The sequence below is a fragment of the Anser cygnoides genome, chromosome 13 (genome assembly GCF_040182565.1).
Source record: "Anser cygnoides isolate HZ-2024a breed goose chromosome 13, Taihu_goose_T2T_genome, whole genome shotgun sequence".
Classification (NCBI taxonomy): Eukaryota; Metazoa; Chordata; class Aves; order Anseriformes; family Anatidae; genus Anser; species Anser cygnoides.
This window is the reverse complement of record NC_089885.1, coordinates 17,204,015-17,231,543: the sequence shown is the minus strand read 5'-3', so window position 1 is coordinate 17,231,543 and position 27,529 is coordinate 17,204,015. Positions and strand designations below refer to the sequence as shown.

Genomic DNA, 27,529 nt, shown 5'->3' with positions numbered 1-27,529 from the left:
GCTATATGCTCTAAAACATTCATCTTTTGCTTAGCTGCATTAAATGATAAATTGAGGAAAACTTACTAGAATTTCTTACTTCTAAGACAGCAGTGGAAAATGTGTAGCTTTTGAGATTTGAGTATTTTGTATTAAAGGTATTTGAATGTGTTAATTTCAGCTGCGTGTTAGAAAAGCCTTTTCCTAATTTATTCATCTTGTTGAACTCTCATAACTCCGAGGAGGGTGGTGCTGTTTTCAGCATCTCTGGAGGCCTGATCCAAGTGATTTTTCAATTGAGAACAGGGACTCCAGTATAGCTCCTCTGAGCCAAAAAGGTTCTTCCATTGTCTGCTCAAAAACACTTCGTAATGCCGTAATTCTGCTAACAAAGAAGGTAAACTCATGACACTCTAGGTTTTTACTAACCTAGTTCTTCCATTTTCAGGCACTTTTAAAGTAGAATGGAAAGCAATTCTCTTCTGCAGAAGCTGGTTGGAAAAATGTGTTTTCTTTTATCTGTACCTTAAAGGTCAATGACAGGCGTTTCCTGTCGGGGAGAGCAGGATAGAACTGTTTGCTTTGCAATGCTCATTACCTGACAGTAGCTTATCTTTATATAGCTGTACCTGAAAATATGTACGTGTATTCTATATAATAGAAATATAGGTATGATGCTCAGAATATACCATAGTGATTTTGTTAAATCTACAGTTATCCTTCTTTTAGGTTTAATTTTCAATATGAAAGTGACCACATTGCTGGAGAAATTATAACTACTCTTTGACAATGGCCCTTTATGCTAGCTAGAAAACAACATTCACCATTCAACACATGAATTGATATTTGTATTACTTGTTTAAATATAATACAAATAATGCATTTATTTACATAAATTAGGCAAGAGAGGCCGTTTGAGTTAAATCCTTTGTGTTGGACTTTGATCACAATAACAGAATTGTATTTCATGATAAGTGAGAACAAGTATATTTCTTTAACCTCAGTGGATTTTTTAAAAGTCACTCTTACTCCTAACCTGTTTTTGTATATTGTGGTCTGTGTAGTTTTATCTGCTGTGGAGCTATAGAAGGTGACTCAGTACAGACTAACTTAAGCGTTGTCGCTGTCAGCTAGTAAAGAAATTAAACAAACAAAAGTAATCTTCTACCACAATACTTCAGATGTCATGCTGCCCTCCATCCTCCATCCTTGGAGATTACCAGGATGTTTGTGGTTAATGATGCATTTATGTTATGCACTCTCTGAATTTTCACAAAAATGTAGGACAGCCAGGAGAATGGAATATAATAAGTTCAGTTAAAAAGACAGATGTGCTAGATTGAGAAATGAAAATCACAAAGATGTTTAATGTGAGAAAAAATATTTTACTTTAACAATTACTGTGATGCATCCCTTTTACAAGCCAGAAGCTCTCTGAAGGAGGAGACTAAAGAAGATTACACTCACTGTGAAGATATTTGTTTTCATTTTCTAATGGATGTTGATATTAACAGGCTTCACATCTCAACTGTTCTTAGCTTTGTCCATGCAATGCAAGCCTAAATTTCTACTCAGATACTTGAAAAACTGAGTTAAAGATAAAAATTTATGTGGTTTTGTTTTGTTTTGTTCTGTTTCATGAGCTCTAAATTCTGTGCATGTCTGAATGGTATTGATTCAGGTCACTAAAAAAAAGGCAATTATGTCTTTGCTTTACTGTTAAATTTGTTGAAGTGATCTCTGAAATGACAGAAAATCATAACAATTGTACTCAAAAAACGTGCAAGAGAAGATGAAAAGGTTTTTATACTGAAAAAATAAAATATCTCTTCAGTGGCCATGTGGGCAAATAAACATGGGGATAGCAACAGCTGAAAGTTTTATGGGGAAGGAATCAGAGACTCCTGAAGCAGCTGAGGACACATTGGATCATCGACTGCAGGAAGCTCAAGAGAAAAATGTGTGGTGCTAATGGTGATACGAGGAAGAAGAGAGAAAAAGCTTCTCTGTGTAGTTGTGTGTGAGGAAGGGCAATGGAAAGAGATGTTAGTATTATTTTAGTCACACAGTAGGAATTAGTGAATACTAGTGACAGTGCATTGGAACCTTCAGAATAGCATGCTTTCTTGTGGGATGCTGTATGTAGATGTAATTGTATTAAAGAAATTTTGCCGTGTGATACATTGTGAAGGGGCTTCTTGTCCATTATATGTTTTTTCAAAGTAGGTTATATAGCTTGTAAAATCCAGCTAACTTTCAGTGTCATCAGGTTTTCATTGTTTCAGTAGTCATCAGCCTCACAGCAGAATGTATTTCTTTGGTAGAAAAACATACAGCACATGTACAGTTTATCTGTCCGCAAGCTTTGTAAAAGCTTAATTGCTTTTGACATTTACCTTAGTGAGAGCCGACTATGAACTATTCCATACCGTCAAAAATCTTTTTTTTTTAATTTTCGTTGGAATGATGAAAAGAAAGGACAGTTTTTTTCAGTCTAGTTTTCCTGCAGTATGAAACTATTTTTTAATCTGAAAGTTTCGCTCAGGTACTTTCAACATTCAGACAATTCAAATGCCTGTCTAGGTAAGCATCAACCTGTCTAATCAAAGCATGCGTAATTACGCTACACAATGTTAGCTCTGGCAGCTGGGCTCTACAAAACTATGGCCACAAAGGTTCATTAAAATTTCCCATGCATCCTCCTCCTTCATGTCTCCTTCTTTTAATTAATGTGATTTCCAACATTCATTCATTTGAAAATAGTATAATGCATATTATAGGAACAGAAAAAATCTCATAAAGTAATCACCTGCTCACTGAAGAAGGGTTCTGTGGCCTTCTTTATTGTCATCTTAAACTTTGACTCCAGGAAAAGTTTTATATGACCTTCTGTTAATGAAGAAGCGTGACTGGTCATGAAGGCAGCAGTGGCACAACTTGGTTCAGTTTCAGTCCACCTCTCCAACTGGTAGAGCTGTAATATATCATCACGCTCTGAATCTTGATTTTGTGCTTGGTGCTTCTGCCTGCTTTGCAGTGGACTGCAGTCCGTATGTTAACATCTCCACTGCTAGCATGCTATACCATCTTTGGAAGGTTGTTAAGAGAATGAACAGGCATGCAGATTGATTTTTCTCATGTTTACCGCTGTAAATCTTCATTAATTGATTTTATTTGCTAGGATCCTGCCATGTGTGAACGTACCCATATGTATGAATGGAAATTTCAAATGACACAGTGATTTCTGCTGAACTTGTTTGTTGGAAACTTACCGGAGATAGGAATTCTTTTTCTTTTAAACCTCCAAATGGAAAGTAGACCTCATTTAAAATACATTGCCTTTTGGGGGCCTACTGTCTCACTAGCAACTGCTCAGACATGCTAATAGTTATGGTATATTTGATCTTCTGGTTCTGATTTGAAATGTGGTGAAACGTCATTACAGTTTTCCACTTGCTATGAGAGCAGTGTGCTCAGAATGTGAGTTCAAAGAATATTGCACTTTTCCCAAAACAAACAGCTCTGAAAACTCACCTGATATGTAAATCCTTAGATGAAATATTTGTTGTTTTGGATAATAAGTGAGTTTAATCTACTATCCTGTAATCATCAGTAGGCAGTACTGATGTGTCTGATATTTGAAAGGTGTATAGGTAACACCGGTGTTTTGCATTGGCAGATGCGGAGTAACTTACGCTCCAGGAACATTTTCTTCTAAACATCAGATAAGTTTGTTGGTATAAGCCCTTCCCAGAAGCTGTTTCAAAATTGATCACTATGATTCTGACTATTGTTATTTTCTCTTAACTTTCTGGCTGCTAATTTTGCTGGTAATTCTGATATGCGGTGATATATATACATTTCAGAAAAAAATGGAATTCACATCTAGAGAAAAAAGATTTCACTGAAGGAGAAGTGGAATTTGCTGTCTCTTAAGTTAGTGAGCAGTGACTTAAATGTGCAGTATTACTGAAGCAAAATTGGTCAAGAAAATGTTTTTCTTCTGTGGAACAATTTGGAATTTTATTTATTTTTTTTTAATATATGTTTTTCACTGAAAACACAAGGGAAAGGATATCTGAAAAGGGTCTCCATTGCCTCTTAATAGAAAATAAAAACTGAGCAAAAATGGAAAGAAAACAAAAAAGAAATTAATGTTCTCTTTGAGGAAAAAGTGAAAGAATTTGAATATGACACTTAAGTAGAAAATAACTTGGAAGAAAACAAAGGCTTTTTTTTTTTTCCCCAGTAGAAGCTGTTTGACTGACTTAATACAGAAGTTGTTAGACAAAGTTCCAGCGTTACCAACTGGGTGATTGTTTGGCAAGCTAGAATGATGCTCCACTCCCTCTCCAATAACAGCTTGCCTTGGACTAGTAGCAGTATAAATATGTATGATTTTTCCTGAACATTAAGCACATTTCATCTTCATGTTTCCAAAGCTGAGCTGAAGCGTTTTCTCTTTTACTCTTAGTGACCCAAGCTTTTATTTATTCATTTATTTTTTTAATGGCCTATAGCCACCAACCATTGTCAAGAATGATGTCTGATTTAACTTCAGTTTAATTTTCACACTTCTTTCTTTCCCTATTTTCTCCCAGAAGGAGTTGCATTCAATGATCTGCACTTGATAGCAATTTCCTGACCAGTGAGTGACTAGTGGCTTGTTGACTGTGTTATTGGTAGTGTTTTCTTTCCTGAGAGATAATTGATCTGAATGGCTTCATTTCAGTGAATTTTGTGGACTTTAACTCTGTTGATGATAAACATGGATTAAAGATGCAAAATAGCTCTTCAAATCAAAATATTTTGTGCTCTTTTTAGTTCTTAGGGAATATGCTCTTAAATGAAATTTGCCAAAACCCTATAGAACCTATTTTAGGTACTATCGTAGTCTTCTGATATATCTGTACACTTGATACAGCACTTGGGGTTTCAAGCTGATAAACTAAAAAGTAGTAAGAAACCTAGCGTAACGTATGTAGAAGCCGTTTCTGTGACTCCAGTTTTAGCATTTTTGTTGTGTGTATATAGAAGTGTGCAGAGCTTTGTGTGTGTATGAAAACCTGTAAACACACACACGCGCACCCCAGAGTGGTTGGTTACTTAGAAACAAAGTAGTTAGGTACTTCTCAAACCGTAGTGATTGACATGGTAGAAATTTGGAAGGAAACTTTACAATATATGGGGAAAAATATGCAGGAAAGGGCTTTTCTCATGCTGTTTCTCTGTTTGCCAGCTCTGAACGTCATCGCATCTGATGTTATATACTGAAGTCGTACGTGTACACAATGATGTTAAGCCAGCAAACATGAAAACAAGGAAATAGCACGAGAAAGCCCTTGTCCTGTCTCTGATTGCCGAAGAAATTTATCGTCTGATCTCCAGAGGGGTTTGGAAGTGACGATGAACTGTTCAAGCTGCCCTACTGAAAGGTATCAAGGGCAAGAATTTTTTAAAAGGAAAAGACAAAAAAATTTAGTACATTGTGCTATAGTGTTCTATAACGTAGTTTTGCTAAGAAAAAAGTAATGTGACCCATCATTCCTCACAGTTGGCAATTATGGTAAATCTATTGTTTTCTAATTTTGCTTGTAATCATCTTCTTGTCCCAGATTTTTTCCTTATTTATTTTAGTTGAAACAATTAGAAGTTTTAATTATATAAGTATATTAAAGGGAGCAATAAATTTTATTCATGCTTTAAAAAGAGAATGTAAAGTTCTTTATACTCCCTGCATTAAAAAGAAAAGCAAATGAATTGTTGTCATATATAGCACCATTACACATATTAAGAATTAAGTGGTATTTATATCTATTCCATAATATTTTTAATGATAATATTGCTGCTATGGATCATAAATAGAACTGATCAAATCACTGCTTTCTCATTTTATAGGCACAATAGTAGTAGTGAAAAAGTACTTTCTGCTTTCTTGACCACCATTTTTTGTAAAAAATGATCACCTTTTAAATAACTCAAAAGTATTCACTTAACTTCCTAAAATAAAATCTAATTTGCATTTTGCTTGCTGGAATCTAGATAATGCATAACAGGTGCTATACACCTAATCGTTTGAAATACTTTTATTTTAGAAAAAGTCATAAATCCAGTGGCTTACTTTTTAGTGTGATAAAATAGGAAATAGTATGCATTTGTTGGAACCTAGAACTTTTTGCACTGTTAGCCAGCACGTGGGGAAAAAAATGGCTTTTTTTTTTTTTCTCCAAATTATTTCTCTATATAGTTAACCTTTTTTTTTTTTTTTCTTTAATTTAAATTTGTTTTGTTATTTAGTATGGCTCATTTAACAAATATAATTTGAGTATCATTGCTTGGTTTGCAGCCTGGTTGCAAATTTTTGTATATTGCTTCACATTTTAGAAAATAATGCTTAATATGTATCATCTATAATATTTGCATTTCATACGCAATGCAAAATCTCTTAGGAAGCAAAGGAGTATAAAGAACCCTGTTTTCTGCACTTATATGAAGACATGTAATATTAGTTTGCTAGAATAAAAAGAATGACACTTTTAACTGGGATGTATACAGTATGTATAACTTTCTTTTAAAGGCAAAATTATTCATGATTGATCAATTAGACTACAACATGAAATTACACCTTACTGTATGTTTGATGTAAAGATATTTATAGGCTTGTACTTAATATTCACGTTGCCTCAGTTCTTAGACTGCAGAATGTCTACCATGACTGTTGCCTATAGTATCCTCCACATTTGCTATCTGGCTCCTTCAAAAATGTGTATTTGGCTATTTGATCTGTAAAATAAATTCTATTAATACTGAAGTATGTATTGTAATTTAGCATATTGTATTGCATAATTATAGCTATGACTGTTAAAGAAAAAAATTAATTCCTATAATGAGATCATTTTCTTGAGAAGATGTTTATGTGTCTGTAAGACAGTTTTGCTGTTTCTAGTTACCATATCCTTGCATCATTTACGCTTCAAATTAAACAACACATTCAGTGGTTAGACATACAGTAATGATATTTATTGACACAATACCACAACTCAGCCAGTTCTTTTGGTTTGAAGCATCATTCCGGATATAGTAAGGAGTTTATTCAAGACGTATTATTGAGTGTAACTAAAGATGGGTACTGCCTATTGCTATTACGGTTGTTTGCTTAGATGCCTAATAGTTGGGTGATGGGAAGCATGTAAAGCTATTTGTTAAGAGTAATTAACCTTTGGCCTGGTAGAGTTGTTCATTAGGAAGACAGTAGGATTTCCTGGACTTCTTTCTCTGCTTTTCCTTTCTTTATTGAATCTTTAGATTTTTGTCCTTGTAGTAGATAGGTTTGATATCCTTGATAATAGGTTTGATTTCCTTGATGAGAAAACTCATGTGTGTAGAATTCATGTTTGATTAAGAAAAGCACCAAATAATTTGAATGCTTCTTTTGAGACTTTTGTTTTGGTTTGTTTTGATTTGAGGAATACTGATCTGAGATACTGGACAGGGTTCACCTGCATGCTAGAGGACTGCACGCCCTCTATAAGTGCCTACTTTCTTACACTAAGTATGAAAAGAACCTTTGATAAGTTGTGCTTGCCATTTCTTGAGATGAATGTTAATTGTTCATGAGAAAAATACCTCATGGGACTATTTATTTCTTTTGTTTTTAAACTAGCTGAAGATACATCTTTTTTCCTAGTATTTCACTGGTCAGATCATTATATTCTATAAATAAATAGTTCTAGAATAATCTAGGATGATTTTAAACTTTAGAGAAGATACATGTATGAAATAAAGGCTCATCAGGTGGTTGGATTATTGGTCTAAATCAGTAATCTCTCTTCTAGTTCTCTCATGAGTCAGCACAGCCAAATACAGTAACCCTTCAAATGCACTAAGGGAAAAAAACAGCAACCTCCTAAGTGGTTCAGTTTCATGTGTTTCTCTGTTTCCATTTCTGGTTTCTTACATCTAAATATCACTTTCTAAAAAGTGATTCTTTTACAGACTGGAGTAAGACTAGTTCAGAGAGCTCATTTCCTTCTGATGATTAAATGCATTCATGATAGTCTCATGAAAGCCTAATGTGTACTTAGCAAATGTGTATGTGTGCTGAATATTAATTTATACACTTTTCAAGGAGGTAAAGGATGAATGGAGGCCAGTCAAAAAGATTCTATAGTTAAGTTTTTATTTTTTTTAATGAATATTAGCAACCTGAGTCAAAGCTAGGCATATGTCAGTGTTAAAAATATTTTTTTCTCAAGTGTTTTCACCTACAGAAATAGTCTATCTGGCTGCATGGAAGTCAGAGTAGATTAAGAACAAGAGTTACTGAGTTGACCACATTTAAAACTGAAAACTATGTGTTTTCTTTGGAATATCAAACACACCTTCTGTGTTATTTTATTGTGGTTTAGACTGTAATTACTATTATTCACCATCATCTCAGTAAAATTCTTGAGAGATTTATCCTTTTGTTCTGTGCACATTGCCACCCTTGTCACCAGTGCAGAAAGATCTTTGTCTATAGATAGTCCTAGAGTTTGTTTTGGTTAGCTACAGTGCTATGTGTGGCTCAGCAACAAGAATAGCTCTTTATTTGTTGCCAGTTTTACAGTGTAAATTACTTGCTTTGCATTGCAATGCCAGCAGCCAAAGATGGCTCAGATTTGCTGTCCTGCATCCTGTGTCATATTGTCAATGCCTGGATTTCATATGGATGCGTGTCTACCAAAGCTCAGTGCCACTCTATCCCAAACACACCCTGATGTCAAGTGAGTCACTCCAAGGAAAAGTTATGGCACACAATCTGCAGGTTGCTTGAAAGCTGCCTATCATATCAGAAAATATATTGGACTTTTTATTGGTGGTTTTTTATTGGACTAAACCACCACAGGAGGATATCTCTATATCCTTCTGAATTTCTTTGAATAGAGCACCGCTAAAAGGGCAATAGGGTGCTTTCAAAAGCAAGGCACATTTATGGTGTAAATAACTTTTTTTTTCTTAACATAAACTGTAATGTTGTTTTTGTTGTTGTTGTTAATACACACGTTCAATGATTTCCTATTCTACCATACTACAAATATTTATGGCATAGCCTGGTGTTAAGTATTATTTGTAAAATCTTTTTAACAGATCTTTTTGAGTATATATTTTTGCTTTCATATTGAACTACCAAGCACTGTTCCTTTTATGTCTTATTTATCTGTTTCTAAAATAAATTCTGTTTAAAGATTATATTTATATATGTTTTGGAGAAGCACTGTTTTTAAATACACCTTTGGTCTCTTTGCTCAGTGCATGCACACTGTCAAATCTATACATATGCCAATATTTCTTACAGTGATTGGAGTCTATAATTATTAAATTAAATTTACCACACAGAGATTACTAGTAAGCATATTCCTTAGCAGCATGTACTTTTTATTGTCATTTTCTTCAAAGAATATGGTCTAAGCAGGACTTTCCAAGAGTCGCACATCCTCTAACAATGTTTACATGTATGTGTGTATTTATATATTTTGTATAGATATATATAGTCTACATATATATATCTGTGTATGTGTGTATTTTCTGTACATGTGTATATAAAAAGAGCATGAAGGTGTATGTACACACGCATATATCTCATATTCAATTAGCACAGGTTACAGGCAGCATATTTTACATAGAATAGAACTGTAGCTATATGCGTATATGTCACAATAGACAATATATGTCTTTTGCTGTGAAAGATAGCCAAGCTTTACACATTTCTTTGAGGTTGGTCTTCTCTTTTGGGAACGTTCTGTGTTCTGTATTAGAAAGTGACTCTTGATAAGTTGGAGGTTAGGATACAATATGACAAATATAGTTTAAATTTCTGTTCTCCGAATATTTCACTTTTCAGTTCTGATGGTACATTCCAGTACTGAGGGCTGGAAAATACTTCCCTCCCTATTCTAAAATACATATTTTTTTGTTGTTGTATAGGTACTCTCTTAAATCTCACCACTGAAAATGTCATGAAAATGATGTTTCTCTGTCTCCTCCAAATTGTGAGCCCCTGCAGATTTCATAAATAAACATATGTAAATCGAATCCAGTTATTTAAGTTCATATAGATGGATATTAAATAATTATATTATCAGGAGTTTTTCAGGGGTATAACTGACTTCTGCAGTCTTTTAAACAACTTTTTTTCATGTGTATTTAGTATATTTTTCCTTTTTAGGGAAGGTGTTCATAAAAGCTCAAACAGCTTATTTACAATAAAAACTAAATGGTGATATCAAATATTTGAGGTTTGACTTCCCACTGCTGAATAGCAGCTAAGAATTATCAGCTGAATTCCAGTCCTTTTTCTCAGTATATTTTTCATCCTTTTTGTCCTAGGAGATATCCATGGCAATTAGATGGATGAACTGAGTTCTTCTTATGTTCTCTGTTTACTGCTGGGCTGTGATGTTATTTGTCTTTCTTTGTGATCTGATCAGCAGAGTTTGACATGAAATTTGAATCTAAGACCTTTCCTCAAAAGAATTTCCTCCTTTTCATTGTCTGGCAGTTCAAAAACTTCCCTTTCATCCTGTACATAAACTGCAAATAAATCATAGGCATATAGGCCCCTTGACACTAATATAGATCTGAAAGACTCCACTAACAGACCCTCCCTCACAAAAATATTTTTTTCTAGATCCTTATCTAAACTATCGATGGGCTGATCCTTCCTTCCTTTGGCTTACATACATGTGATAGGTTGGTTTTATTTTTGGGGGGAGTGAACACAAATTGTTCTGAATTTTCAACTCAATTTGTTGATAAGTTGATTTGTACAATCTTTATGCTAAGAAACATGAAAGCATTGTGAAATATTTGAAAGAAACTAACAGACTACAATAATAATATTAATTCTTGTACCCAGCTAAATGAAGAATACTTTTGCCTCAACTATTTAATGCTATATATCTTCAAGACTGTCTGTCAACCAAAGTTGGCAGGGTCTTCCATGGACAAGGTCATGATCACATTCAGGACCTAGGCAGTGTTAGGATAGAAAGGGAAAAAAAATATATCAATAAATAAAAGATCCTGCTAGTGTATATTTTATCTTGTGGTAAGATAGCTCTGTCAGTATCTGAAGTTCTGCATTGGAGAACTTTGCAGATGTAGCTTTGAGTCGCATTCTGCCACATTCAGACGTACTTTCTTAATTGGCTTAATGTGTAATTATTACAAATAAAACAAGCAGAATGTTGCCTTCTACCTAATAATGTATGCGAACGCATGGATGTGTGTTCACACATGATTTTAAAGTTTGACTGGTATCAGGCTTACCTGGTGATCTTAAGGTAAGATGTCTAAATTATATTATTTGACTGATTTTTATTGACTGTTAGAAATTTTGTTTCCCTGCCTTGGGAAGTTAATGTATGTTGAACTGAAAGTGAAAAACAAATGCAACTTAGACTTTAAAAGTGTATGGTACAGTTTTCTTTGCTATTTTAACTGGATGAAACTAAATTGTTAAGGATATTACAAAAACTTTGCCGCATGATTTACCTTTTTGCCGTTTTGAAACTTACCTGAGGTAAGTGTATTAAAATGATAGTTAATATATAACAATAAAATGTCTTCTATCTTTGTCACATTTTATTTCTTTAAATAGGTTTGAAATTAAAAAGGTACTCTTAACCAGTTATTGTATTCCTCCCAAGAGGGGAGCAAAACATTGGTTTGTGTTCTCAATCTTAGCAGAAAGGAGGCAGTGACTTCTGCAGCCTGCTGAGATTTTGGTTGCTGTTGATTTCAAAGTTAGCATCCAGAACTGCTGCAATTTATAGAACAAATGTCTCTTCCAATTCATGTTAAACTCAGGACTCAGTAAGAGCTGCAGCTGAGAGTTGCTGCCATTTGTAAAGGTATGTCTGATACTGTTATTACCAGCGGTAATCAGCATTGTTGTATTCACTGTCTTACAGTTCATGCAGAGTCATCTAGATCTTTTTAGAATTCAGTGGGAACAGTGGTTATACCAGAAATCCTACAAGAAAATCCTGTTCTCCTCCCTCAAAATACACTAAGCTACTCTACCAAATACAAATATCTAATACTTCTCAGAGGTACGTCTGATAAGACACATTGAAGTAAGAAAATTGTATGTGGATCTTTATTCTTCATGCTAAGTATTTACTGTTTAACTCTTACTTTACTCATTATAGGGCTGTAGAAGCTAGGGCGCAGACATACGCACAAAAAGAGATATTTTCTAATACTTTCACATGCCTGATTTCTCTATCAGAAGGTATTCTAAGATATTTCTTGCTGTTTAGTAGCTTGTCTGAATGCATTTTTGAATGGCCAGAAGTATTTTATTTTTTTTTATTATTTTAATCTAGCAAAATTATGTCAGTAATTCAAAAGCAGGGATGAGCAGATTGGTGTTATTGTGGAGCAATTGTCAAACCTGTTAATTCCAAATATATTAGGACTGAGGATTCCTTCAAACTTCATGTTAAATCAAAGATAGTAGCTTCTAAGTATGTGACGAATATACTTTCAGAAAGTAGCATTATTATTATTATTATTACTATTATTATTTTCATTTTATGGCCAAAGTTCTGAAGTTACACGTGATAAGTGATCTCTGCTGATTCAATTCCCTTTCTTCGTTGTATTTATTGTAAGGTCACTTCTCTGTATTATTCATTTGACCAGCTTCCTAACTCAAGGTACTTCATATCCCATTCATCAAATATTTTCCTTGTTCTTTCAGGGTTTAAAAGAACAGTAGTACTTTTATAGTCTAACACTGTGTGAGATTCCTGTTTCCTGCTCTCTATAAAAAGAGTTAGGATTGCGTTACTTATCTTTCTCTTTTTTAATATTAATGTATTGAAACTGTGATTTATTTTTGATCTAACACTCTGGACATCACAGAAGCATTTAGGCTGGAAGAGACCTCCAGGATCAGCTAGTCCAACCTATGACATACTTAAGCTTTTGCCGTAGGCATTTTGTCAACTTAGTCTTTGACAAAAGCATATTGGAAATAACCAAAAGAATTAGTGTCGTATGTACGAATCTCATCTGTCAAAATAAAATATTTATTTAGAACATTAGTGAGTCATAGAGCCTGCCTTCCTGCCTGCCTGCCTGCCTGCCTGCCTGCCTTCCTTCCTTCCTTCCTTCCTTCCTTCCGTCCTTCCTTCCTTCCGTCCTTCCTCCCTCCCTCCCTTCCTCCCTCCCTCCTTTCCGTCCGTCCGCCCTTCCGTCTGCCCTTCCATCCTTCTGTCCTTCCGTTCTTCCCTCTCTCCCTCCCTCCTTCCCTCCTTTCCTCCTTCCTTCCTTCCTAATTGCTTCATTCTGAATGAGTTAACTTGTTTGCAAGAGGAAGGTGCAGGATAAGTTGTTTCCTTACTCCCAGTCTAACTTTTGTCTGTAGCTCCACCTTTCTTTTCACTTTTAGATGAACCATCTTCAGCTTTCACATCATGCCTTACTACACTTGTCTTCATCTGTTTCAGTCTTGAGTTTAATGCATGTAGTATCATGTTGCATTGTCACACTCTTTGTCATTCCATATTAGTACTAATATAGAACCTATGGATATTCACACATAAAAAATTTAAATCAGTGCTGAAAACCGAGTATATTGGGAATTTGGCTTCTTGTCAAATCATTACTTTCAAGAAAGTACTTTTTCCTATTCACCTTATTTCTGGGAACCTAATTCCTCCAGGAGAAAAATATCTAGCATGGGAGACTTGAACATTCTTTGACTTTTTTGGAGCTTTGCCTATCTTGAACCTCAGGTTGGCATAAATTTATCCCAAAGGAACATAGTATCTAGAACTAGATTCCATCTAGTTCTACTAGTGAAAACATTGATAAGTGGACATAGTCACGAATGCTTTACTCACAAAGTAATTAATCAAACCTTTTCAGAAACTTCTGACACTTAGATATTAAAAGCAGATAGAAATGATAGAGTAGTGCTGTCAATCTGAAAACCAATTGGTAAAGGAAGGCTTAATTGGAGCGGAAAATGTTCTATTGATACGTTCTGTGTACAAGACACACAATGGCACATTTATATGTACTCTTTCAGCTACCAAGAATTATTTATTAGTTGCTGTATTCTGGCTTTGAAACAATAAACATGGCTAAGACAGCACGTGCTCAGTTGTATAAGGGTTCCAACATCTGTCCTGACAATCCTCTTACAGAAAGTCCTTTTGGAATTAGCAAATGACAACATAAGTTCTGAAATGGATATGAAAATGTTAATGGGGGTTGGGGGGAAGTAGAGGGAAATATTTCATTATGTCATTGCCCCCTTTTAACACATTAACTGCTTGAACTGTTTGTTTTTATGATTCCAGATGGTAGCAAGATGCATAAAGAAGAATAAAATGAAATAGAACAAATCAAATGCTTGGCTGCTGTTCAAGAGCAGCTAGGGCTAAGCTTTATTAAATTCACATGAGGATATGATAACTGTGGAATTTCACAGAATGAACTGCAATAATCTTACTTATGAAGACCATCATTCTTCTTGAGATAGATGGGAGAATATAAAATTTTGCCACCAAAAAAACCACACCCCAAACCAAAAACAAGGCCCTCTTGAAGCGTATTTTCAGAGGGCCTTCACTACTTGTGTGAAATCTGCGTGTACCACAAGCAAAAAGAAACATGCACAATTCATTCTTACACATCAAAAGTTCTAAGGATTTGTTCTTTCTCAGCAACAAATTAGAGAATACTGCAAAGGAAGTTAATATGCTCTTCTCTGTGGCATATAGAGTCCCTTTAGGGATAAGCATGTTTATATTTAAAAAGGAAAAATATTAAATTTTAAAATTATATTAGACATATATAAAAAATGAAAAAATACAAAGCTGTCAAAAATATTTTATCTTTTTTTTTTCAGGATATAATTCATGTTGTTGATGCCTTTTTTGTGACTGTAGATCCTTTTTTATGCTTCTGCAGTTGAATTGCAGTCTCTAACTCCATGTTTTTCAGACATCTGTTTTGTCACTTATAGAAATTATGTTCAAGCAAAAATGTTTCAGTTATTTTTCCCTCATTTTTTTGCATAGGACCTCTAAAATACAAAATGTTTTCCTCAAACATGTTGAAATATTTTTTTCCTGCCAATACTTGCAAGATATATTTTGTTAAATTCTCCATTTGAAAATCATTTAAATTTTATGTCATTCATAAAGTAAATTACATTCTTGTATCTAAAAGGAAGGAACAAAAACTGTAGAACTCAGGGATAAATTATACTGAGCATCCAAATCTGTTAAGTAGCTGTCCAGGGAAAAGCAAGGGAAAGAATAAATCCAAATCTGGTTTTATATTCTCTTTATATTTGTGAAGTCTGCACAGGGAAAATACATTCTTAATCACTCCTAGATATGCTGGTAGTGACCATCTACTATGATTACTGATCTGCTCAGGGTTTACTAAATTTCATAGCAATAGGTAAAGAAGGTATGTAACAGGTGGCATAATTTATTAAAAGCAATCATATGCATTCAAACCTCGCAAAATCTGGTATTTGTGCATTACTGATGGGCCATGTAAAGTACTCCCTCTCAGTAGGGTCACTACATTGATCAAGAAAAGAGGTGAAAAGGAATATCCTCTAAGGAATATATCTTGTAAAAGTTTCTGCCTGAAAGTTCAAGATTTTGAGGTAGCCTAAAAGGTAACTGATATGATAACTGCAATAGTTGCAAATGCAAATGATTTTTTTTATTTTTCATTTTTAATTTTAATGTTATTTTATTTTATTTTATTTTATTTTATTTTATTTATTTATTTCCCCCCAGATACAGAACATGTTGTTTAGTAGTCCACAATATGTTTTCTCTTTTTTCTGGACACTACACGTATATCTGCTAACAGCTGTTCTGCCATTTAAGGGAAAGTATGAAGTAAGTTAGATGTGCTAAATCAGCATAGTATTTTGTAATGATTTTATGCTGGGTACAGGAACAGTGCAAATATATGTTATGTATTTTGCAACTTTTATGTAACAAAAGTATTTTATAGGAGCTGCATCCTGTAAAGTGAATTTGAGAAGATTAGACTAGTGGAATCTTTTGATCTTATGTGTGTGTTGGAGACTGACTTCTGTGGTTTTCAGTCCTGCATTGAAATTATTAAAAATTAGCACTTTGGAATAAAGGGCTAGCTGCGTTAAAAGAGAGGAGTGAAATATTTTGAATATTATATGAATCTTATGTCCAAAATATAAACTTCCGCTGTAACAGAAACTTTATCTAATAATTGATCGCTTATTACTTTTGAGTGATCTTAGTATTTACTGTACATTACATATGTTCACGTGAAAGTTATCTTTTAGAAATACACAAACCCAGAGCATGGTTTGCAATAACATTTGGAAATATTATAGTACAATAAGGACAAATTTTTGACAGGTGACACTCACTAAAATTTATCCATTCTGTATCAGGAAAAAAAGTGTTGAAGGAAATGGGAAATCTTTGTAGAAACTGAGGAATCATTGCTTTCCAAAAATTAGGTATAATTAGAGTGGACATCACATGGAAATAAAATTGAAAACAATAGAAGGCAAGTGCAGTTTCAGTATTTTTATGTAGCCACTTGTAGAGGGAGTTTGGGTAGTTCCAAACATGATAATTTTGTTTGGGGGGTGGAATAACTTGTTCACTGTTACTCCCTTTGAAAATGAAGTAAAAGACGGAATCTGGCTGCTTGATAAATTGAAGGTATTCATCAAAGCTACAAATGCAAAACTTACTGAAGGCTGCCTTTACTTGTTCCTGAAAATAATAGTCTGATTGTCTATATAAAAATAATGGCCAGAAAGAAATCTGTCATATGTCATAACAGATAGATAACCTTTTCTCTTTGTGAAACCAGCCCAAATAAAACCTCTCAGATTTAATCAGAACCGTTCTTCCTTTTCCTATGTCAATCAAACCCTGCCTATTGATAATCCGAACAAAATAGCATTGAGAACACAAAGTCTACTTTTGTCTTATTAAGGTGAAAAGATTCTGCCAGGGTTTGATAACATTTGAGATGCAGAGGCTGTTACAAGAACATAATGAATATCAAATATATCTGCAAAAAAGACTTTTTGTCAAGATAAAATCCCAATGAAAAATGCCACTTATTCTTTATTTTCCACCAGACAGGTTTAAAGCCTGCAAATCAAGAATGTAAATCTTTATTTAATGGATGTACTTAGTTTAGTACGCTGTGTCATCACACAAATGGGAGCCTTGAATTTATTTAGTTCTCACCTGATCCAATAAATAAATCACAGAATCACAGCATCACAGAATTGTAGGGGTTGGAAGGGACCTCAGGAGATCATCGGGTCCAACCCCCCTGCCAAAGCAGGTTCCCTAGAGCAGGCTGCCCAGGTAGGCGTCCAGACGGGCCTTGAATATCTCCAGAGAAGGAGACTCCACAGCCTGCCTGGGCAGCCTGTTCCAGTGCTCCATCACCCTCACCGTGAAGTTCTTTTGTGTGTTGGTGCGGAACTTCGTGTGCTCCATTTTGTGGCCGTTGCCCCTTGTTCTGTCCCCACAGACCACTGAAAAAAGGTTGGCCATATCCCTTTGTCTCCCAAATAAATAAATATAATGAATAAAATAAAAAAATATGAATAAATGGATAAAAATTAGAAACTGTTCTTCTATATTCAGATACAGAATACTCTATTAATAAACCAGAATTTACCAATAGATGCCACAATCTTATGGGTAAATCTTTATAAACTTGTATTTCAAGAGAGTGCTGTAGCGTTTGGACTGGTTTCAGTGTAAATATATAATATATACTCTGTGGATTGTTTCCAGAGGAAAAAGGATCTAAAAAGTCACTTCTAATTTACATACCTGAGTAGAAATATGTTTGCTCCATGGGAGAAGAAATCAGATTGGATACAATGAATAAAAAGTTGTCACATTTCATATAATATTTCAATCATCCTTCTTTTATTTGAAGATAGAAGAAGGTTATTAGCTTGTTGTTAAATCTTTAATTGGTTTATGTTTATTTCTGATTTTATCTAGCTGTACAACACGTCCGACACTTTGTTAAGGATGTTATTCAGTACAGAGAGTGGAGAGCTAGTACAGGATATTCCGCTGCTGATCAAAAAAAATGCTACGTGGTGGGAATTCACAAGTAAATGTGTTGTAATCTCCCACAGGGATTGTGGAAGATTGTCTTGTGCTGTTTCCATTCCATGATTGGTGTGTGGTTGTAGGCTTTGTATGGATTTTCTTTCCGTAATTGTTTTTGCCTTAGCCATATTGTGGCTGGAGATTGGAAGGAAAAGAAAAAAAGATCAGAGAAGCTTGATAGTAATTTGGTTTTCAAAAGGGAGAGACTGGTTGATCCAGCTATAAACATTTAAGCTGGATCAACCAATAACCTTTGAATTACAGAGACAAATGCAAACTGTGGAACCGTACAGGGAAGCAGTACGCTAGCTGTAAGCAAGAAGTGAGAAGGAAAGGTGAGTAAGTAGGACATATTGTAATAGTATTTTGAGAGGATATGTAAAAACTGATATACAACAATGGAAGTAAATGGCCAACAAATATGATAAAAGAAAACTGAATTTCAGTGCTGACATTCAGTGTTGATGAAGATGAGTGTTTTTTATTTAATATGAGACAGAGTTCTAATTCACAGCATTGTGAAGATGGAAAAACCTGTACACTGTAGTGTTTTTGCAAAGGGAATGGACTGTATTCAGGTCTGGATAAGATGTCACTGAAGTAGTGATCATACCGAATCCCTTATACTGCTACAAATGGATGTTCTGGATCCTTCAGTGGGAAAAATGCTGAAGAGTGATGGTCTAAAAGGTTCTGTTTTTGTTTTTACTATCTTTGGGTTACTTAATTCTCTTTTGCAAATAAGAACAGATTGACTGGCATGCTGGATCAGTAAATATGTTGTTCCAGGCCTAGGTACTCAATTGTCAGTGGGCTGAGGCAGAGGCTTAGAGGGGGAGAAAAAGCAGAGTTGTATCATTCACTTAGTATTACATAATGCTTGATAGTGAAGAAATACATCAGAATCTCATAGTGATTTCTTCCAAGTGATAGTAATTTTCCCCGTGAATGAATGTGAAGGTAGTAGAAGTATATTTATGAAGGATTTAGGCTGTAATTCGTTTCTTCTGTAGGAGTTGAAGGAAGAGACACACCTAAAGAATCATCCGCTGTGGCAGTCTCAAGTACCTCTCAAAGGCTGAAATGAGTCACTCTCTGTAACTGTTTTTTCTCCATGCGCTGTGGGAGGAAACTATACGAACACTTAGCTTTTAGATAGCTAAAGATGAGTAAGATGATTTCTGAAATACAGTACAAAAATGACTTTAAAAAGTAGGGCTCACAAAGCTGAGAATGTTTAGAGGCTATGACCTTTGGTGCTATAGGCATACATGCGCTGTGTTAGGAACAGTTGAGGTAATTAAATAATAAATAATGAATGCAAAAAGGAATTTTTAAAGTGAGTGACAGTATTGTACTCAGAAATTTTCACTTCCATTGACTATAATTTTAGGCTGCTTATTCCATTATAACTGTGTGCATGCTGTTACAAGTTGCTTAAAATATAACTAAAATTTAATCTGTAAACAGAAATAAAATCTCTGATATTTTCATTCATTTTTATAGAATAAACATTTTATATGGTATGTTATAAAATCTTATTTCTTAATTTGTATTACCTTTAATTTGTACTACCATAATTTGTATTACCACATGTAATACCATATTTTTGTATGTGTATTCCCATTAGTCTGTTCACCTCCTTTATTCTTTGCCATAAGCTGCTAAAGATGCCAGTGCTTTCATTCTGTTGTTGTTGTTATTATTATTATTATTAAAACATTTAATTTATCACTAGGGTATTTACAAAGAAAGAAGGACTTTGGAGAACATGTATTTAGTATATCAGCACATGCAGTGGCTCCTGGTGCATTCCTATACTCTAAAAAACACGTCTGAGGAGAAAGTGAGAACTGTTGTCCTCAGCCAGCTACTGTAATCACTTTCTTGTTTGCAAAGTTCACAGGTGTCAACATGCATGTTTTTGTTTGCTTTGATAGCATTTAACCTTTGGAGAAAATGTCATTCACTCTGCTTTATGTCAGCAATCACTATCAAGTTCAGTCAATGAAGCATTGGTCAGTTTTGTGAGTTTCTTTGGCAGCACATCATTACAAGAGAAAGTTCATGTCATGATGCAGGAGAAGTCAGAGTCAGTGTCTTTTGAGCTTTATTACTATACTGTTCCTTAGTATCTTGCAGCAAAACATTTGGGGAAAAGAAGTTCAATAAAAAAAAACTTATTTTCAGGAAATGCTAGGTATCTTACTGTATAAATACTACTCTAGAAGTCTAAATGGTGATTATGGCTTTAAAGAGTTCATGTTACTTTAGGACTATTCCACCAGGACTACTTTCAGAAACACTGGACTAAAAGTAATAGTTCATGATAATAATTCTGAGATGGGACATAAATGGAGAACATCAGACTCAGTGGCCTATGTCTTCTTCCCAGTAACCTTTGGAAGACTGCAGTGTAGTTAAATCTTTCTGTGAAAGCATAGGAGTAGAAGCTGGAAACAGAGTGATAGGAAAACAGGAAACAGACACTTCCTTCAAGGGGGAGGATTTTATCCATTAAATTAGTCAGATTCCAGAATCTCCTAAAATGTCACAGGAATTTCTGAAGCAGAATGAACTTGTTGCTTTGCACAGCTTTTGGTAAAGTTCAGGAATTTTGATGAGTGTTAAGGAGTTTTTATTTTATCTTTCCTTTAGAGGGAGTACTATTCAGGGGGAAGGGAACCTTGTGATGTGGGAAAACTGAAGTTAAACTCCACTGCAATAAAATTCTGCCTTTTATATAAAATAATAATAAAAAAATAATAAAAAGCAACAACAACAACTATTGTTCTTTTACTGTTGGATGTTGATATACATCCCAAATCTCATAGGTTGCCATCCCATGTCATATTAATTAACGCTTTTACTGTGATACCCACAAGGATTTCAAAGTCCAATTAACATCTGACAGCTGAACTATGTTTTCAGCATAAGTACAGCTCCCAACATGTCAGCATTTACATGTGTTGGAGTGGCATGATAAAGCTGTTGTTAAACTGTGGTATGTTTTCAGACTGGAGGGGTTTCAAACCTTCCTGAGCAATCCAGATATTCACATGGAAGATTAAAGTAGAAAAAAAGTAAAACCATATTCTAATCTAGTTTTCATTAAGATAATTCAACTAACTAAATAAATAAATACCCTTTGATGGCTCCATTTTGGTAAACCTTAAAAAAAGAACTTCTATTATTACTCTTTATTATATGGCTGATTTTTATTTCATCAAGGCCACATCTTGAATTGATTTAAATGGAAAATCGAAGGTTCATTTATTATTTGATACTCCATCTCATTTGCTTCCTTTTAGTTTGGAGAAATAGCTTGCTTTTATTGTATGAATAAAAGGCCAGGGAAAAAGTGTAGTAATGAAAAAGTAGAATGATATTCTGTAAAGTCATCTTTGCAACATTATACATTGCATTGCATTATATTTGCTCATAGCTTTGCATTGTAAGGAAACTACAAGGGTTTGATACCTCAGGAGAATAAGCCCTACGAAATGATAGCAAATGTTATCAGAGCATAAGGTGTCTTGCTAACCTTTAAAAATGCAATTGAGTCCCATGTTCTTCATTCTTCATTTGAGCAATCTGCAGCTCTTTAGCAGTAAACAAGTCAGTTGAGTTCTCACTTTATATATGAGTTGAAATTTAACAGAAAAAAAATCTTTCAGAAAACCATATTCATGGAGGTTCATTTTCAATATTCCCATTTTGCTTTCTTTATCTACAGATACAGATTCTTCCACATAAATGGATAGTTATAGAGCTATCTCTGCCCCTAGTGCCCTTCTCTAGTCTTTGTTTCATTGTTTTTTTCTTTTTTTTCTTTTTTTTTCACATGCCTTGAAATCCATATAGCAGTCTCTGCTGCCTGTTTCTTCCATCCTACCTTGATGTATTAATTTAAGCTGTAGAACTTTGTAGGTTAAAAGTTTGGAACCATCTGTCCTTCAGTGCACTTTGACATGTTATATTTAATTTCTTTGTTCAGTATCAAAAGATTGCTGTCACTTGATAGGAAGGGATTTGATTGGAATATTTTATGAAGCCAACCATCTTTGCATGATCTCACGTTCTGAATAAAAAATGAAAAGTGAAGATAAAGTAATGGAGCTATTGTAACATGTAAACTGTTGAAGTTCAGAATCTGGAGACATTACCTGATTTTAGCACACTCTCTTACTTACTTTTGCTTTTTGTTGTTGTGAACAACATCTAGAAGCCAAATCAAAGGCCTTCTCTCTGTTGCTAAAGGTTTCTTGCTTGAATTAACTTATATACAGAAGCTGTCCTGAGGTAAAACCACAGTAAAAGGGCATATTAGTTTCACCACAATGAAAGGTAGGTGAGGTCAGACATATGCTGCGGCACATTACTGACTAGGCCTAATTCATCTCACAATAAAACGAAAGAGTATTTTTGTCTCACTTTTGGTTTTTGTTGTAGTGCCATGTTAGGTTCCTTAGAACTGGAATGTCTCGCACACTAACTGCACAAAAGTAAAAAAGAAAAAAAAAGTTAACCATGAAATCAGTTAAATAATATAACTTAATTTCGTAATTTGTCCAAATTATAATCAGGAAGAGATTTTTGCTAAAGGCTTTGTTTGATGTCATTGGTCAATATGAGATTCCGATCAGATATTTTCTGAAATTTTTAAACTTTAAAGGACTATAACATTAATGAATTCAGTAATGGTTAATTATATGCATTTCTCTTGGTTTCCTAAAAGGATCAAATGTACCATTTCTTGCTATCTGGCAAGAAGCTTCTCAAATCTTCAAATTCTCCTCTATTTCACACTCACAATAAGAATTCTCTGTGACCAAGTTCTTCTTTTATGTGAGTCAAAATAGAGAGCCATAAGGATTAAATCCAATCCATTATTTTATAGATTATCTAGACAATTGAGTATCCTAAGTTCAGTAATAATAAAACCAGTTTTCTCAATTACTCAAAGCATAGATATTAGTTTGCATATGTAGATACTGATATGCCAGGGTTCTTCATTCCTTCTGCTGTAACAGAATTAATTTAAAAAAATAAAAAAATGCTGATTTGGCAATTTATTTAATGGTCTTTTATTAAAGACCATTCTCCATCTGTGAAACTGTAGACAATGGTGTATAAATACTAATATGGTAAGTTATTTAGTATGTAAAATATAATTGAAGTATAAAAATTTGAATATCATACTTATTTCTAATTTGGGAACAAAGATCAAGGAACTGTGAAAGGTATTTGCTATAAAACATCCTTTTGCGGTAGGCAAAGGCAGCTGGGGCTTCTTTGTTGAATAGAGTGGAAAAAAAATCATCAAAGAAAGGAAGCATGAGTTTTAATTTTATGGCTTGAAGAACCTACGATAAACTCCATTCCAAAAAGAAAGGGACAGAATTTTGAAATGTGCTAATCTTAAACCATGTGCAAAACCTGCTGAATATATTAAATAGAATTTGTTTTTTTTTTTTTTTTTTTCCCACAAGTATTGAGGCTTGGTATATATTGAAGTCTACCATTTAGAATGAAATAACAACCAAAAAGAACACAATCAGTACCTGTTCTTCCCATTTGCTAATGAACATTTTCCTATAGATAGTAGAAATGCCAGTGAGGTAGTAATGCAAAACCTGGCTGTTTGAAAGATGCCAGATAAAAGTCTGAGTCTTCATTCAGAAAAGTGTATCACTTGCAATTCCAGCCTTACTTGCACTCATTGTCAGATAGTATCTGTCAAATTTTCGTAATTGAGATAAATCTAAAGAGTTCAATCTCAGCTGAGTGATGTTCTCCAAGTTCTGGTTTTATCTACCTGCTTATAAAATAAAGATGATTAATAGATACTGTCCACATCTTTGTAATAGGTACACCATCACAGCTAAATAGATTAATCTTCATCTTTGTTTTTATTTCATGAAGTTCATCTACTCCTGTTCTGATAACAGGGATAGTATCTATGCAATTCCATTTGGGGTTTTGCAATCTAGGAAAACTGCAGCTGTGCACAGTATTAAAAACCTCAATTTAAAGTAGAAAAAGTCTTTTCATTGTGCATTTGTGTAAAAATAGTCACACAGAATCAAGAGTATCACAGAGATCTTTCAAGATCTCATCTCAGTGATGTCAGATACAATAATTACTGAGAGCATTCCCCAAATGTTGAACCATGACAGAAATGTGTTTGCGATTCTTGAGTTAAAACATAAGCTCTAGAAGCATACTATATGCTAGAAAAGATGGAGTTTCTTTGGAAGACAAACCCCACTTCCACTGGCTCTCATGATCCGAGCCTTTCATCTAGCCTAAAAAGCTGCAATGGAGGCTTATTATTATGCTCTAGATAAAGTGAAGGATGGTTTGGCATGCTAGCATATATGTTAAGATGCCTGGCTTATATGTTTCCAGCACTTGTAGGTAAGCAGTGTTTCATTGTTTTTCCAAAAGGCACAACCATTTATTCATTCCATTCAGAACAGGCAATACAATTGCAGCTGTTCTTAAAGACAGATGAAAAAAAATAATAAAAATCAAATCTATGTTGGATCTACTTGTACAATGGCTACCTCGAGTTTCTTTCTCTGCATTTAGCAGAATGCAAGGAATGCATGATTGGAATGATGTACTGAAATGATCCACCAGCATAAATTAACACAGCTGAACAGTTATTTTAATTCAAAGTGAGTAGCAGTGTAGTGACATTACACAGTGATTACAAAACCGGGAACATCTCTTAGCCTGGCCTTGCATTCTGCCAACCCAGGAAAATGTGTCTCAGCCACTCAAGTGAGAAATCTCTAGATCAGTTTTTATTTCAGCTGCAAATAAAAGAATAGTTCAGCTGTACACAATGAGCAAGTGACTCACATTCAGATTAGGCACACACACACTTGAGTTGTTCAAGGGAATTGGTCTCTCTCAGTGGACAGTATAGCTGAGGCCTCGTCCTTATGTTACACGCGGGAATGTGACTGATTTAATAAACCTGGTAAATTCTTTATCAACAGATGCTTTTCAATACAGGAGCCATTCTCAATATCTGATTGCATCACTTACAAGGACACTATCTAGAAATATGTGATGCAAAATGCATATCTGTGACTAAGTCAACAGTCCGTGCCTAACTTCCTGTGATGTTTTGAGGCTTTGTTAGTTTTCATATGACATCTTAAATATAAAGCATGATAGTTAATTTAATATGTGTATTTAACATGCAAAATGTATTTTATTTCCTATCTATATTTGCAGAGAAGTTATCTGCCAAGTTTCAAAATGCTAATGTACAAGTATGTTAAATAAATATACGTAACTTCGCATGAAGTCAACAAAACAAAACATTGCTTGAATATAACAATGTGATTTAGCTACATCCAGAATGGAGTAACATACTTGGTCATGATATCTGTAGTCTAGAAAATATACTTGGGAATTTAGTGGTGGCTGGAAAATAGTAAGTGAAACCGTTGTGTTCTGTTTGTAACTAAGATTAAAAATAACTTAATGGAGGTTTCATGGTCTTACTAAAATCAGAAAGCAGCTGCTAGTTTTACTGTCGACCTGGGTCATTTAACCAAGATTTGATCGCACAGAGGAATTGACTATATTTTCTGACTTCAAAACTAGTGTGCATATCAGTTTTAATTTGGATTGCATTTTGTTTAGCTGTCTGAATTTCGTGAAAACATTTTTCCTTAACAATTGAGGAAGCATCCTTAATTAAGGATGTAAGTGTATGGTTATGTCATATGGGAGTGAAGAAAGAAAGGAGAGGGAGGAATATTGTTTGGCACCATAAATCAATATGCACAAAGATGCTGACACTATTTGTATATTCTGTTGTAAATTCTCTCTCTGCTTTCCTGTTTCCATTAGCCGTTGCTATTGCTTAGAGAATGAATGGAGCGCAATTAACAACATGAAGAAGATTCAAAATGCTTGTCTGGCACTGTTGTTCCAAAAAGCAGGAATCAGACCCCCCCCTGCAGATTTTCTTCACTAATGTGCTTCAGTTAAAAATCTTGCTAAGGCTGTTTTTAAATGTTTGCTTCCTAGCTTTTCAGAAGAATTTTCTTAAGAACATTGTGCCTCAGCACAATCTACATTTAAAACTTACTTTATACATGAGGACGTAAAATACTATGCTTGCTTGTATTTCCACAGTAACAGATTGCAATAATCACCTTGGCTTACCCTGTACTCCTCCTTCAGGCAAAGTTCCCGGGGAAGTATGACTTCAATGGAAGTTATGAGTAAGGAGTTCTGAACAGGATCCATTATGATTAGACACGTATTTTGAAAAAGCTTTCAATGATAAACTGCATAGTTGCAGTATTGCTACTTTATTTTGCATTTAAGAAAGATCAATGAGATTTGGAGTCTTCTGAGAGATGAAAACTGTTAATAAGAAGGATGGTCTCAGAGTTTTCCTGAAGGCACTTGTCTAATTCTGTCAGGCTCTAAGAAGTGTAAAATACATTGTGTGAAAACTTCTACAAGGAGAAGCTTTTCTTTTTTTTTGTCAGTGTAATGTAGGATGTAATCTTCTCAATTCATAGGAAATATAGTGGACTAAAGATTAAAAAGCTAGCAACATTACAAACAAGTAAAAGATTAAATGGGGTCATCATGCGCACAGACAGTGAATAATTCAGGGGTTTGCTGTGTCATCTGTAGAGCTCAAATATTTCAAAAAGTGTAGAATCATGGTATCCTGAGTTGCGGTAGCAGCATAGTTTATGAACGACCAATAGACGAATATAGCCATTATGTTAGTTAACTGGCTCCAAGTAAGCGAGGTCAGTGCTTATGTCTTGTCGGGAGTTAAGCTGGTAGAAGGACGCGTGGAGCATGTAGTCAGGTGCACAGCTCAGCAGTCTAACCTTAGCTGCACATCTTACATTGGAGTGCAGGGTCAGGTTGATAAACCTAAATCAGACACTTTATACTTTCATTTTACTTTGTTTGTATGATAATTGGTTTTCTCTGTGGAGCATGAGATGGAGGACATTAAATAGCAGTTGGGAGTGAAACTTAGCACTAGGCAGTCACTGGATAAGTAGTTAGGAGTGACAATGATTCTCTCTAGGGAATCACGTACAGGGTGTCACCTGCTGGCTGCAGCACAAAGGAGCACCACAAGGAGACTGATAGGAAATAAAAAGCATACAATTAGGAAACACAAAAGCGAAAATTACTTTGAAACTCAGTAGGGGTGCACAGCAATCCACTGCTCAGAAGCAGATGAAAACTACCTAGGTCAGAATCGAGTCGTCCAAGTTCCACATGGCACTACAGATAATGAGTCCATTGCCAGTGAATCAGTCAGTGCAAAACTGACTACTTAAAGTGTCAGAACTGTCAAGGACAGTTTGACT

The 27,529-nt window shown here is 34.6% G+C and overlaps 1 protein-coding gene across 12 annotated transcripts in view; it reads left to right on the top strand.

Annotated features, from left to right (window-relative positions):
* The window catches only part of PCDH11X (protocadherin 11 X-linked), a 490,061-nt gene that overhangs the window by 78,604 nt on the left and 383,928 nt on the right, over window positions 1-27,529 (top strand). Inside the window, exon 5 of one of the 12 annotated variants that reach the window (XM_048077786.2) lies at window positions 5,219-7,023. The exons of the other annotated variants lie outside the window; for them this stretch is intronic. Within the exon in view, the coding sequence (XP_047933743.2) occupies window positions 5,219-5,224 (6 nt within the window). The 3' untranslated portion in view covers window positions 5,225-7,023. Of the gene's footprint in view, window positions 1-5,218; window positions 7,024-27,529 lie in introns of those variants that run through there. 12 annotated transcript variants of the gene reach the window in all.